Source organism: Haplochromis burtoni, unplaced genomic scaffold, assembly GCF_018398535.1.
Source record: "Haplochromis burtoni strain Fernald_Lab_line unplaced genomic scaffold, NCSU_Asbu1 Contig_53, whole genome shotgun sequence".
Taxonomy (NCBI): Eukaryota; Metazoa; Chordata; class Actinopteri; order Cichliformes; family Cichlidae; genus Haplochromis; species Haplochromis burtoni.
The window spans coordinates 1,601,359-1,614,669 of record NW_024582414.1 but is presented as its reverse complement, the minus strand read 5'-3'; the positions used below and the strand labels follow the sequence as shown (position 1 = coordinate 1,614,669).

The 13,311-nt window shown below is 39.2% G+C and overlaps 1 protein-coding gene across 1 annotated transcript; it reads right to left on the bottom strand.

The window, feature by feature from the left end:
* Positions 1–7,749: 7,749 nt before the first annotated feature.
* Positions 7,750–12,878, bottom strand: ncbp2 (nuclear cap binding protein subunit 2). The gene is made up of 5 exons (XM_005923884.3): positions 12,715–12,878; positions 12,284–12,370; positions 11,202–11,296; positions 9,722–9,860; positions 7,750–8,317 (listed from the first exon to the last, which is right to left on the bottom strand). The coding sequence occupies exons 1-5, from the start codon at positions 12,868–12,870 to the stop codon at positions 8,219–8,221; spliced, it is 576 nt and encodes a 191-aa protein (XP_005923946.1). The 5' UTR covers positions 12,871–12,878; the 3' UTR covers positions 7,750–8,218.
* Positions 12,879–13,311: the final 433 nt, after the last annotated feature.

The following is a 13,311-nucleotide window of genomic DNA, read 5'->3' as shown; positions in this document are numbered from 1 at the left end:
TTGGAGGGGGCAATGGGAATTGTTCCATCTACATAACAACTCATACCTGCGAGCTCAACAACAGGATGTGTATTAAGACAGTCAAGATGAGCCTACACTCCTAGTCTCTATCAGTACTACAGAACTCCGGAGGGACTAAAAACCATATATCATCAGAGATGGCGGGAAAAAGAATCCATATTATTATTATTATGATTATTATTATTATTATTATTATATCTTAACAGAAGTCATATTTAAATATTTAACATGGGCAGAATTTATCTTTCCATTGATCGCACACACAAATGCTACACAAACTCAATGTGGCGTCTCACTTTTCTCCCACACAGACACGTGAAAGGAAAATCTCCAAAGAGTAAAATGCATTCAATAAACCTAAAGGTAAATATTTTATCCTATTAATAGAATATTATTCACAGTGATATTGTTGTATTTCTGTCCTTGTTCTCATGTTATTATTATTCCAGTCTCCCAAGTTTTGTTTACACGCTCCGGCCTTGCCTTTATCCACGTCTCTGTTTGTGTGTTTAATGTTTGGCTTCATGTCTTATTGTTAGTTTTCTTCGGACATTTCTTGTTTTACTGGAGGTGTCTCATTCTATTTTAACCTCCTGATGTGAATCCTTTCCTCCTGTGCTCTGCTCTGACCTGTGCCCTGTATCCCAGTTACTCCTCATTGAGTTTATATATAGTCCTATCTTCCTTTAATCTTTGTCATAGTGTCTGCGTGTCTCCCCTGATACATTGTCCTGATGTGCTCTTGTTTATCCTCGCTCCCTGTGATTATTTTAGACTGTGGTTTGCTCCTTTATTTGACTTTGTTATTAGAGTTTGCTGTTTTCCTAATAAAGGGTTTATTTACTGTTATTTCTGTCTGTCAGGTGTTCTGCATTTGGGTCCACCTGCAACCGACAGAACGTGCTCACCCTCTAACTCAATGCTTTATCCTTCATCATCTGTTAGTGGTCATAATGTTATGCCCGATCAGTGTATATGTAATAAATCTGTTTTGTCACAGGTGATAGTGTTTTTAAGATGGTAAATTTGGTAGGTAAACTTTGGTTGGACCCTTTTTTAGCTTAAGAACTAGTGCTGAAAAGATTTCTCAAAGATTTAGTACAGTGGAAAAATCCCAGTCGATGAGCAGTGCCTGAAATACCTGCCACCAACAACCATGCCACATTCAAAGTCACTTAAGTTGTTCTTTCCTCATTTTGATCCTCGGTTTAAACTTGAGCGGGTTTCTTTGAATATGATAAACATGATGAATATGATTTGACATGTGTACATTTGAGTTCAATTTCCCTACAACTGAATATCTCAGATCAATGGTGCACATCAGTGTCAGTAGGTGAGCAGTTGGTCCTTGTACAAATAAAAACTGCATGAAGTACATAAAAAACACATTTTAAGCCTTTGCGAAACATTTTTGGCCATGACTGTATTCTCCAAACCCATTTGTTATCTAATACCATGGTTAGTCTCTCATCCAAGATAAGTCTTGCCAGTGTGTAAGCCAAGAGCCATGTTTTTATTAAATATTCACTAGCTATAGACTGTATAACAGGAACACAGCTGTCATTGATCATCAAATGATATGCATCTGTTAGCTTTAACCTCAGTGGCAAATATTTCCTGGAAATGGATCACAGATCTATGAACATCCATTTAAGAACTTTTAAGGCTGTTAAAAAAAATGAAAGTTGTATTAGCATCTGGGATGTGGCCTCATGTCTGCCGGATGTCCGTATTAGTGTCGCTGTGATGTCTTCCCTGGACTTTTCCCTTTTTTGTCAGTACCCAAAAACAAACACACAAAGAATAACAGTATGACCCATGTGGCTCATACCTGACACCAAAGGCCAGTACAAATACGCTCAGCAACAGACAGTCAACAACAGACAGTGCAGATATACATGAATGGTAATAAAGAAAATCATGTTTTAATATTTAAAAATCACCTTCTGATGCTTTGAGTGTCACAACAAATGAGTCACTGACTAAAAACTGTTGTATTTAAAAACACATACTTTTCTCATAGCAAGAATATGATTTCGTGGTTGGTAATAGAGCCTCTGGCTGGACCGCTACTGGATGTTAGTCGCATCTAATGTTATTTATTTCCCTGTAACTCTGGGTGATAACATTACTGGTTGCTTTTAATGTATTAAACATAGCCCCGGGCTACATTTCCCTAAAACAAGATTTCCTCCTCAGCAATTTGATTCACTCGCCTTCCCTCCTGTCTTTTCTCACTCTTCCATCTGAGCTATTTCCTCCACCCAGCACGTGTCTCTCATCTTAGTCGATTGCCACGCTGACAGATGAAGGGCTGATCTACCAAACAGACCTACTGAGTGAAGGAGTATAAATATACCTGAAGTAGATCTGCACTTGACCATTCGTGGGTCAAATGTTTCAGATTTCCTTGAACATCACATTGAAGCTACTCTCCCATCTGAAGCAAGGAAGATCTTTCATAGATCATATTAGGTTTTTTCCTCTTTCCTCTGTGTTGATTTTACAGTGTCAGCTTTAACTCCTGCCATTATTTTTCACTGACACGTAACCCGTGTTTTTATGTCCCCAGCGTCATGCCTTTATGGTGTATCGGATGACAGATGAAACAAATTTAATGGAACCGCAGATGATGAAACACTATCCAACAGCATGTGTGAGGAAGGACAGAGGGCTTTTTAGGGCTCGACACAGAGCACCTACCTGTCATATCTGTTACAGTGATTCTTCCTCAGCGCAGTGCTGAATCAAGAGCTCACATTTACGCTGAATGTAAAGCAGGCGGCCAGATAAAGCACCTCATTTCCCGCAAACACTTCCCCTATGGCCACAAAATGTCAAACTACCATGTGCTAATTTAGCTCTTTTATGGGCACGCTGGAGCTCTCGGGTGTAGATGCATTTCTAAAGCAGCCACTGAGGAGTGAATTACTTTGCTGTAATGAGATCCCCCCTCAATAACAGGAAATCTGCATGTTTAGTCAATGAACTGTTTGAAGTGCCTGTAGCTGATATTTTCCAGGCAAAAAAAAAAAAAAATAGACAGAAAAGGAAAGAAATAGGATAAAATGACTGTTTCTTCTGACTCAGTAGAAAGGTGATGCATTTGTCCATCAGTGAGCCCAGGACAACATGTCTATATTGTGCAACAGAGTGCTAATATGTGAAATGTTGGGCTGCTGGGTGAAAAGTAATGAGATGGTGTTTAATCTTTAATCGTGTCAATTTCAATTTCAGTGTTTTTAGGTCAAAATGGCATTGACTTTCTAAAAACATGATAATTTAACCAAGTCCTTATTTCCAAAGTTGTGATGAAATTCATCGTAGAAATAGGCTCCAACAGTTACAGACTGAATCCATGTTTCTCTGCAGTGCTTCTCACCTGCTGTATATTCCCCGCTAATATATATTCCCTCGAAGACTAATTATGAACTCCAAATTGTATTCTAACTGTGAAATTAATTTATTAGCTGACTCGGTCAGAAAGCATCTCACGTGAAGGCTGCTTTGTCTTCTTTCTTGGAAGATGGTATATTTAAATCAAAACATCATCTCTAATTTTCTGTATGTGGAAACAGAAAAGGAAAAGCTGTTTTATCCAACGTTCACTTGTGAGTAAATGAGTTAAGATCACCTGAGAAATGATGAAGTGTAGGTGGATGTTCCACTCACCAGATCTTAATGTTGTGTAAAAGGCATTTTTTGAGCCTCTTGATGCTATTATGCATACTAACTCTCATAACTTACACTGCAGAGAACAAAAATTGGTCACATAGTATCTTCATCTTTGAATTCAAGTGTTTTCAATCCCAATGCCCCAAGTCTATAAGATCAAGCAACTAGCCATGCAGCCTGTCTTTACAAACATGTGTTGCTCTCAAGTGCTCACTGAATTCAAGTGTGTTATCTTAACAATATGTGAAATTTCTTCCCTTCTAGATATTCCATGATTAACTTGGGTTGAACTGTGGGTGTGGTTCAAGGGATAGAGCAAGGTAGAAAGGTTGTTGGTTCGATCCCTGGCTTCTCCAGTCTGCATGCCAAAGTATCCTTGTGGAAGATAGTGAACCCAGAGTAGCTCTTAATACTTTCACTGGGAAGTGAATGTTAGATAAAAAGCACTTAGACATAGAAAAAAATGCTTAAAGAATGATGTTTTCTAAGAACCAGTACATTTACCATAACTGAAAAATATGTGGATGCGTTTAGGAACCACAGAGACTCAGCAAATAGTGCCAGAAGATGTAATGCTACAGAGCGGGCAGGTCACTGAGGCGTGTAAGTGTGTAAAAGTCGCCTCTGTTGTCGCCTCCTTTGGCATCAGCACAAAAAATATGCACGGCTTCATAGCAGGGGTTTCCATGACTGAGCAGTTCGTGCAGGTTTAATGTCTAGTAGGCCCAGTATTTCTGGCCTAAATAGTCTTCCAGGATCTGTTTCACTTAACCTCCTCCTGCTATTCCCAGTCATAATCTCTGCTGGGAGGTATATTGCTGAACATTTAAAAATGACTCATCTAAAAGATGTTTTGTGAACTCTGAATGCATACTATTTTCTCAAATGTTACTGAGAGCTTCACACTGAGGTTTCCGTGAGGTTAAACTAACTTTAATTAAAAACAGACATACAGAAGACATATGTGAAAGTATGTGGACAGGGGTTTGGAAACACTTAGTGCTTAGAAAGGCTTAAAGATGAGTGAGTTTATGCTGGTTTGTTTGACTGCTTATCCATGAACCACTCTCATCATGACTTAATAACCACGCTGTCTCCCACTCCAAAGGCTGGTGTTGAGAGCTGTTGCTCTTAATTGTGATGGTGAAACATTATCTGACTTTAACTCCAACCTGCCAACGACAGGTTGTCTTAGGAATGTTCTTCTTAATGAGAAAAAAGCAGGCGACTGTGATGCATTTCAGTCCTCTCATTAACACGATGTTTAGCTAATTCTGACTATAATCTGACCCCATTAAAAATTACATGTTGAGCCTGAATGAAGCGTTTTTTAAAAGTGTGGTTACTGATAACCACCAGGCCATCATGTGCTGTGTTTTCCTGCCTGCAGGCTTGGAAGCTGCTGAGAGATGGAGGTCCACTTCAACCAGAATCAGGAGTAGGTGGAGAATTGGTTCATGTGCTGCTACACTGAACACACTGTGGCTTCAGAGCAGAACAAGCACCACTGATGCTGGCCACATTCAAAGACACTGGAGTTGAATCCATCTGTGTGACAAGACATTCACTAAATGAAACAGTGACTTAGCCAGTCTCCAGGTACCTAAACACAACACTGAACCACAATCTAGATCGAAATGGTTAGTGCAGATGGAACTTTCAAAATAAAATACTTTAACACCTTTCATCAAGCGTGCAAAAAATGTGATATATGATGACCAAATTATAACAAAGGTAGTTTTCATGGAAAGCATGAAAATCCACATAAGAACAGGTTCTCTGTGGTACTGAGGACAGAGTGAAAACCTTTTACAATCCATTAGTCAAGGCCAGACCTCCTTCAACTTCAAACTCCACCTGCAGCGTAACAAAAGGGCCTGAAGATACAGGTTAAAGGTGTGCAACAGAGACAAACAGGCGCCTATAATTCAGTCTGATTCTACTTTTACATTTACGCTGCCACACGAAGAGTCTTTTCTATCAAATTGTCTCTTCATGCATCACATTTCAAAAAAGTTTGTTCACCCCCCCCGTTTTAAATCAATAAAATGTTGATCACAAAAAAAAAAAAAGTTTGTTCACTAGTATTACATAGCCTATAGTTTTAGGTTGTTGTTTTTTTTGTTTGTTTGTTTACAGTATTCAATCATGTGTGGGATGGCTAGTTTCACGTTTTACATCTGGTTTAATATTTGCTTTATTTTTTAGCTTTTTTTATATTTGCATCTTAGTGTGGGGATATTATTGAAACAGAGACACCTACAACTTATAAAGTATGTGGGGCATGGGTATGCAGTTTGGGGGCCATTATACTCTTGGACCTCCTGGCACAGTTGCTGCTTATCTATGCCTCGGTCCAAATGGGTTATAAGACAACTGGTTCCTTGAGCAGCAGGGTGGCTAGCACTACTGTCTCACAGCAAGAAGGTCTTGGTCAGGTTAACTGGTGATTCTAAACTGCAATAGACCTGTCCATAGTGGGTTAACTAATCACTGCCGGAGTGTGAGGCACATCTGCCAAAAACAATCTGAGCAACTTGCTGAATACTTTTCACTTACCTCTACTCTACCTCTACTACTGATAGCAGACGCAGTGTCAGACCAAAGATGGAAATGGAGCATAATGAGTTTATAATTCTGTCTGATACTGACCTTTGCTGAGCCATTAACTGCTTTTGTTTATTTTTAGATACTCTACAGTCTTCCTAACTACTCTGACAACTCCACAAATACTTCCTCCTATTGGGAATCACAGTTTTTGTTTGTTTGGGATTTTTTTTCCCGGGGAGTCCCCAGGAAGAGGCTATGAAAGTGAAAGAAAAGGGGGGAAAAGTGCAAGTACGTGCTTAAACTGTTAACTCTACGCTCTCGTCACTCTGAACAACCTAAGCTCACATGGAAATTGTATTCTTTTCAGTCTCTCTGCCCTTCATTATTTCAAGGAACTCCACCCTCCTCTTCTGCCATCTTGTGTTCATTTTCAAAACCTGCTTGAAAGGATGTGATGTAGGAACTGGTGGTGAGGGCAAAATGAGAAAGCTAATTTCTAGTATTCTGCTTTGCTAATTGCTTCATCTCCACATCTCACGTTGAGATGAGAGAGCAGCTGACTACCTATTAAAACTTGCAATATTAAAATCACAGGCAGAGTGAGGACTGTACAATCCTGAGCTTTTCAAACTGTTTGTGTTTATTCCATATTTAGTTTGTGTAAAAGTGTAGGGAGGTGATGGGTTTAAAGTGTATATCCAAAATGTACTATTTCTTCTCCTTTTATTGCTGGATTTCCTTTATTTTATTACGCTCATATTATGACCACCAGCCTAACATTGCGTTGGTCCCCCTTATGCTGCCCTGATGAAAGTAATATCCACATGGATGGCATGAACCAAGGTTTCCCAGCAGAACATTGTCCAATGCTACACACTGCGTACAGCCTTGCTTCACTCCCCACATGCATCAATGTGTCTTTGCCACCCATGACCCTGTTGCTGCTTCGCCATGGTTCCTTCCATAAACCACTTTTGGTAGATACTGACCGTTTCAGACCGGGAACACCCCACAAGCGATGGCACTTTTGGAGACTAAGCTAGCAGTCACAATTTGGCCCTTTTCACTAACATTGTTATTTTTGTCCATTTTTTCCTGCTTCTAACACATCAGCTTTAAGGACAAAATATTAACTTTCTTCCTAATATATCCCACCCACTGACAGGAGCCACGATGAAGAGAAGAGTTATATATAGCTATATCTATACACACACTAATATATATTATATATATATAACCACCTTTCTACGACAGATAATAACAATGTATGTCTCTCATGTCTCCACACTGGAGAAGTAGCATACAGCAGACAGTAACACAAGTGGACACTTTACACAATTTGTATTTACAGCTTATGTCCATCAACTAGCATTTGTCAAACAGCCAAAATACAAAGAGGAAAAGGAATCAAACATTGCTACATTTTGTTCTTTAGCCGTATTTGAGAGAGATCGCAGATTTAAGCAAAGACCTGTTTAATCAAACAGACTCCACAAAATGACATGAACTTTCAAAAAAAACAAGACTTTATTTTAAAAAGTATGCAGTTTTGGACACGGTTTCAAACATGGAACAGCAGACTACATCTTCAAAATTTCAGGTTGTTATTTGAACATGACACAGAAAATCAAGACGACAACTTTATCAGAGAGTTTCCAGCCTGCAGGAAAATCAATGGCATTTCTTTACACAGGATAATAAACATCACCAAATATCACATGTCAACCATGTAGACAGATGGCAGGTATATTAGTCGCAGAGGTGGGCAGAGCAAAAACCAAGCCTCCAAAACAAATAAATAACATCTGCTCACACCTGGATCCAGTGGTCCGAGCAGGACTGCTGCACAGGGCTTTCATGACAAAATTCAGATGATCTGTGGTAGCCTGCTGTGACCTTGTGGGAGAGTTAATCCGGAGCAGCACTGACAGCTGGGACTCTGTAGTCCAGGCAGACTGCTGTGGACTTTATTCTAAAAACTATTGCGCACCTCTGTGGGTCGATGCTGCTGAGCCAGCTTACCATAACCGCCTCTCGCTGGATCATAATCCTGCCTGTACTCATCTCTCACCTACACAGTTACACACAAAAACACACAGAGAGGGGGGGGAAAGGAAGAGAGTATAAATCAATCACTTGTTCAACTGAGACTAACACACTCTACCCAACCCTGTAAAATCAGCATCCAACCATTTGAGAAGCACTTCTCATCACTCCAACCTTTAACGTGACATTTGTTTAATGAGCTGTTCTCAATGACCAAGACTAAACTTTTACGCTCCAACACAAACATTTTCAGGAGTCATACTGCTGGGTGTTTGTAGGAAAGGAAAATCTAAACAATAATCAGGTCCTTTGCCCAATATTTGCTGCCATGTTTACGCTCCCAGAAAGCTCGACAAAATAAAACATGATTATGTTATGTTGTGTTTGTTAACAGCATAATATACCCGCTCATTTTGCTAATGCATTACTACGGTAATGCCATCTATTTAAAGGCCATGGGTATTCATGCATAATTTATTTTCTAAGTTCTAAATATCATACTGGTGTATTAAAATGCCATGATAAAGTGTATTGATTTTTTGAATGCCATTTCAGTATGTGTCATTTTTCAAATGTCATAGTATGCTGTATTTTATGTTGTTGTCCAAAATATCTGCAGTGCAGAGATTGCTGAAGTGTTCAATGATAGACAATGATCGTCATGATGATGACAGTCAGGCAAAAAGCATCAGCCAAACCTGAGCTCTCAACATAATGGAAACTACTACAATCACCAATTAAGTGTCCCTACTTTGGTGAGTTCATTTATGAATTGTATGAGTAAAATACCGTATTTTCCGGACTATAAGGCACACCGGATGATAAGGCGCATTAAACGAAACAAATCTGATATGATATGGATCTGAAAAGCAGACGCAAGCATTTCTGGACTGAAGTCTGGACAAGCAGCTTGAGGCGGCTGTTGTTTTTCGGGCTATATAAATAAAATTGAATTGAAAGTTGCTGATCTGAATGTTTAGTAACAAAGTGCACCCCAGTCAAGAGGTTTAAAAACTCTTATCTCACAATCAGTAAAAAAAACAAAACAAAACATAACATTAAAAACTAAAATGAAACAATATCTTTATCAAAGTGATAAAACTGCAGGTTATGCAGGGTTCGAATCACAACAGCATGATCTATTGGAGGCTGATTTCGTTCAAATAAACAAGATGAACAACTAAGTGTTTAAATTATACCAGTGAGCTGAGCTCTAAAGCCCAGATCAGAGACGTCTACAATGTTCTTTAACATTACTTTAGTCGTGGGTTAATATCTTTTTGGATTAATTCAAATACGAGTGCAGTTACTCACAGAACTAACTTTAAGCTTTGTAGTTTGCTCCAAGAAAAATAAATAAATAAACCAGCAGTCAGCATCCACAGCAGGTTGCTTCCATTTATTAAAGTACTCATATCCTAACCCTCACCTGTCCTCCTGATTTGCCACGACCAAACTGTCTTCCTTCCTTGAAGCCGGCATCCCAGTCTGTCCTGATGATGCGGTCATCCAGCCGTGTGCCATTAATGAAGCGCATGGCATGCTCTGCATCTCCACGGGTGTAGTATCTGGGACAGCGTTAAGGCACAACACGTGCAATTCATGATGTTCTGGTAACTTCTGAAGGGGATTCTGAAGTAGGGATGGGCGATAGAAACGATATACGATAGAAACGATATAAATATGGCCAACGATAGAGATTTTGACTATACCGCTCTACCGCGATAGCGCATGTTGATGATGTCATCAAGCTGCGCCTGTTTTGGTTGAAAGCATCGCAGCGGCTACAACCATAATCATCTGCAAATTATGCCGGGCGACAGTCATAGCAAAGAGATGAAGCACTTTTAGAATATGAGGAAAGCCAAAAACTGCGCTTCCTCCTCTTCTGTACCATTGATTCATTAATGTTGAATTCTCTTGCAGCTGCTCTATTCCCATGTTGTTGCAGTATATTGATAACTAACCTCGTATTGTGGATGAAAAATCTCAGTTGTTCTCCTGACTGAAGTTTGGCCCGTGCATAGCATCTTGCTATGCGATTGCATTCGTCCCTGACCACCAGAATCCCTCACGTTAACTTTTATCGAGTGGAAAAAAGTTGGCGTTCATCCTCCAGCTTCACTGTGCTAATGTTATGCTAACATAGCTGTGTCGCTAGCAATCACGTAGCACAACATTATATACCAGCTAGTCCAACTTCAGTAACCCTGCAAACGCCACTGCTGTTTAGTTTTCTGTCTTCATTTATGTTGGAAGTGGTAGCAGAGCTGTACGTTTGAATTAGCTTCAAAAGTCTCTGTCAGAACATGGTATGAAATGTTTAGGTGTAAACTAGCGAGCTAACTTCCTGTTAACTTGTAACTCCGTTAAATGTAATAACTTCTGTTTTCATGGATGCCTGGATGTTAAACTTAATTGTTACACCTGGTAAAGCAGCAACGCTGATCATTTTATTAAAGATGAAAGAATTTAGACCGTTTTTAACGCTCAGTGTTCGTTTGACTTTGGGAGCTGAAGAGGACGGAGTTTTGGACCCAGATTACTCTGCGAAGCTCCTCACTATGGCAGCCGTAATGCTCTGACAATCCATCAAGCAGTGCGGCTTACCAAAGTTGCACTAAAACATTTTTATCAGATTTCTGCAGCCCAAATCAGTTCGAGGTCAGTAGGTCATACATAAGGCACACTCTCGATTTTTGAGAAAATTAAAGGATTTTACGTGTGCCTTATAGTGTGGAAAATACGTTATACAGAAGAAAATAATATGTCGCGATATATATTGTTACCACACGTGCTAAAATTATACCGTGATATGGATTTTAGGCCATATCGCCCAGCCCTATTCTGAATGCAGTCAAATTACTGACAGTTTCTTTTAGCATGAATTAAATATTTTTGAAGGATACTCGACAAAGCAGAACCCACAAGCAGTCTTCTTGATTTTGTCCAGGCCAATGATGATACGCTTGACATCTCCACTTTTAGAAAACAGCTCGTGTACCTGTTCACAGTGGCAAAAAAAGTTAGAAAACTTGAGAAAATTTAACAAAATATCTTCTGTGAATTTCCCAACTCTGGGACTTCTCTTATGATAAACTATCAGAAAAATCAACACTGAAAATATGTCTATTATGTGTTTTTTGACATATATTTTATGTGCGACACATTGACGTTCAGTTTTTTCCCATCAAATTTTCCAACCCTTGAACACAAAGACAGCTTGAGTGCAGTGCTGCTGAAAGTGTCAAGCTGCTGTGAAGCTCAAAACAGCTAAAATGCCACTCTTTACATGAGTTTTGTCAGGCACACAACATGGCTCACTCATCCATTCATACAAGCACTTTCTATCGCACAGTCACACACAATTGGGGAAAGCAACTTGGGGTTCAGCATCTTGCCCAAGGATACTTAGGAAAACCAACAATCTTCCAATTAGTAGATAACCTGCTCCAACTCCTGAACTACAGCCACCCAACACAGAGTGCACTGCTGCGCCTGTCACACACATGCCCCACCTACTCTAGTCAGTCTATGGCTGTGTCCCAATTATATATGTCCATATGTGTGCAGTCAACACCTGCACATATGGACTGTAAATTTATAGTCTGATGCGTTTTACAATCAAAATAAGCTTTTTTTTCATAATTCAAAAAAGGCTTAAATTCATAAATGTATTAATTCACCTATTAAAACTTCCACTGAGTCAACACATCAGTGGAATCCGTGTGATTGCTCTAAACATATAAACACTTGAAGCTTATGTGTAATGCCAATGGTGTTTTGCTGGCATAACTATAGGACAATATTTGACTAAATATATTTGTTTTGAAGACAGATCACATGCACTGTTTTATAAATGAGTCTCCTAATGTATTAATAGCTCAGTCAGCAATTTTCCCCATCATATTGGTCTCTTTGAAGAAGAAATTCAGCAACTTTCCAATAAAGCCGAGTTATTACTTTAACTGGTGAAGGTTTTGTGTCTTACCTGCTCCTCGGTGGTGTAGAAGGAGAGGTTGCCCACATACAAAGTGTTGCTCTGCTTCAGAAGCTTCTCCTGTTCATAGCGATTACCCTAAAAGCACAAGCAACGTTACAAATGTTTAAAAAAAATTGCTCTCAATAAGTTGACATTATAGCGTTCAAACGACCTGTGTTGAAGCAAGGAGTTAAGTTATAAGTTAGCCACGCTTTAGTCCCAACGAAGCATCATAAAACAACATCAGGAGTTTTTAAGGCCAGGTTAAAATACAGAGATGTGTTTTGCTGTTCTGTTTGTTCCCGAGTCACCTCCACCTCCACTACACAGCACCGCTCGCCTTTGTTGTTTGCTAACAGTTAGGTAAAAGACACATTACATTTACATTCCCGTAAATTACGATAAGTCACCGCCTTCCTAAAGACCACTTCCTCATTTACCTTAAAGTGTTGGTCTCTGTATTGGCTAATGTCAATGTAAGAATCACTGTTTAGCGCATTTAGTTTAACAGACATCGTGAAAAATCGCAGTGAGGCGCTTTGCTGCTCTTCAACTAGGAGCATGCCGGAAAAGCGATGATGTTGCTTCCGTTTCATGTGTCCGTCCTTTGAATAGGTCCGGGTACAGCAACTTCTATATCAGGTTAATGGCGCCGCCTGTTGGTATCACTGACTGTAGAAAACACATAACAGTGATTTGTACAGTCATTGATTGATATTCAATCATTGCCAAAATACAGTCACTGTTACCAGCAGGCAGACTGTCTGTGACAGTTTAAAGACCTATTTGCATAAATCATAAAACCCCAAAACCTTAAAAACAGATGTTAAAAAATGTTAATTACGCATCAAAATACTATTTTGAGTCCTATTCCTATTACACAAGTGCAAGGGCATAATCACGCATGAACTTCAACTATTTTTTTAAATAATACTAAAAATATGTTTTTTAATGAAAGGTCACAGTACCTCAAAGTCAACAAAAATAAATAAATAAAAATAAAACAACAAACTTGGCTTTTATTCCCAAAATACAGA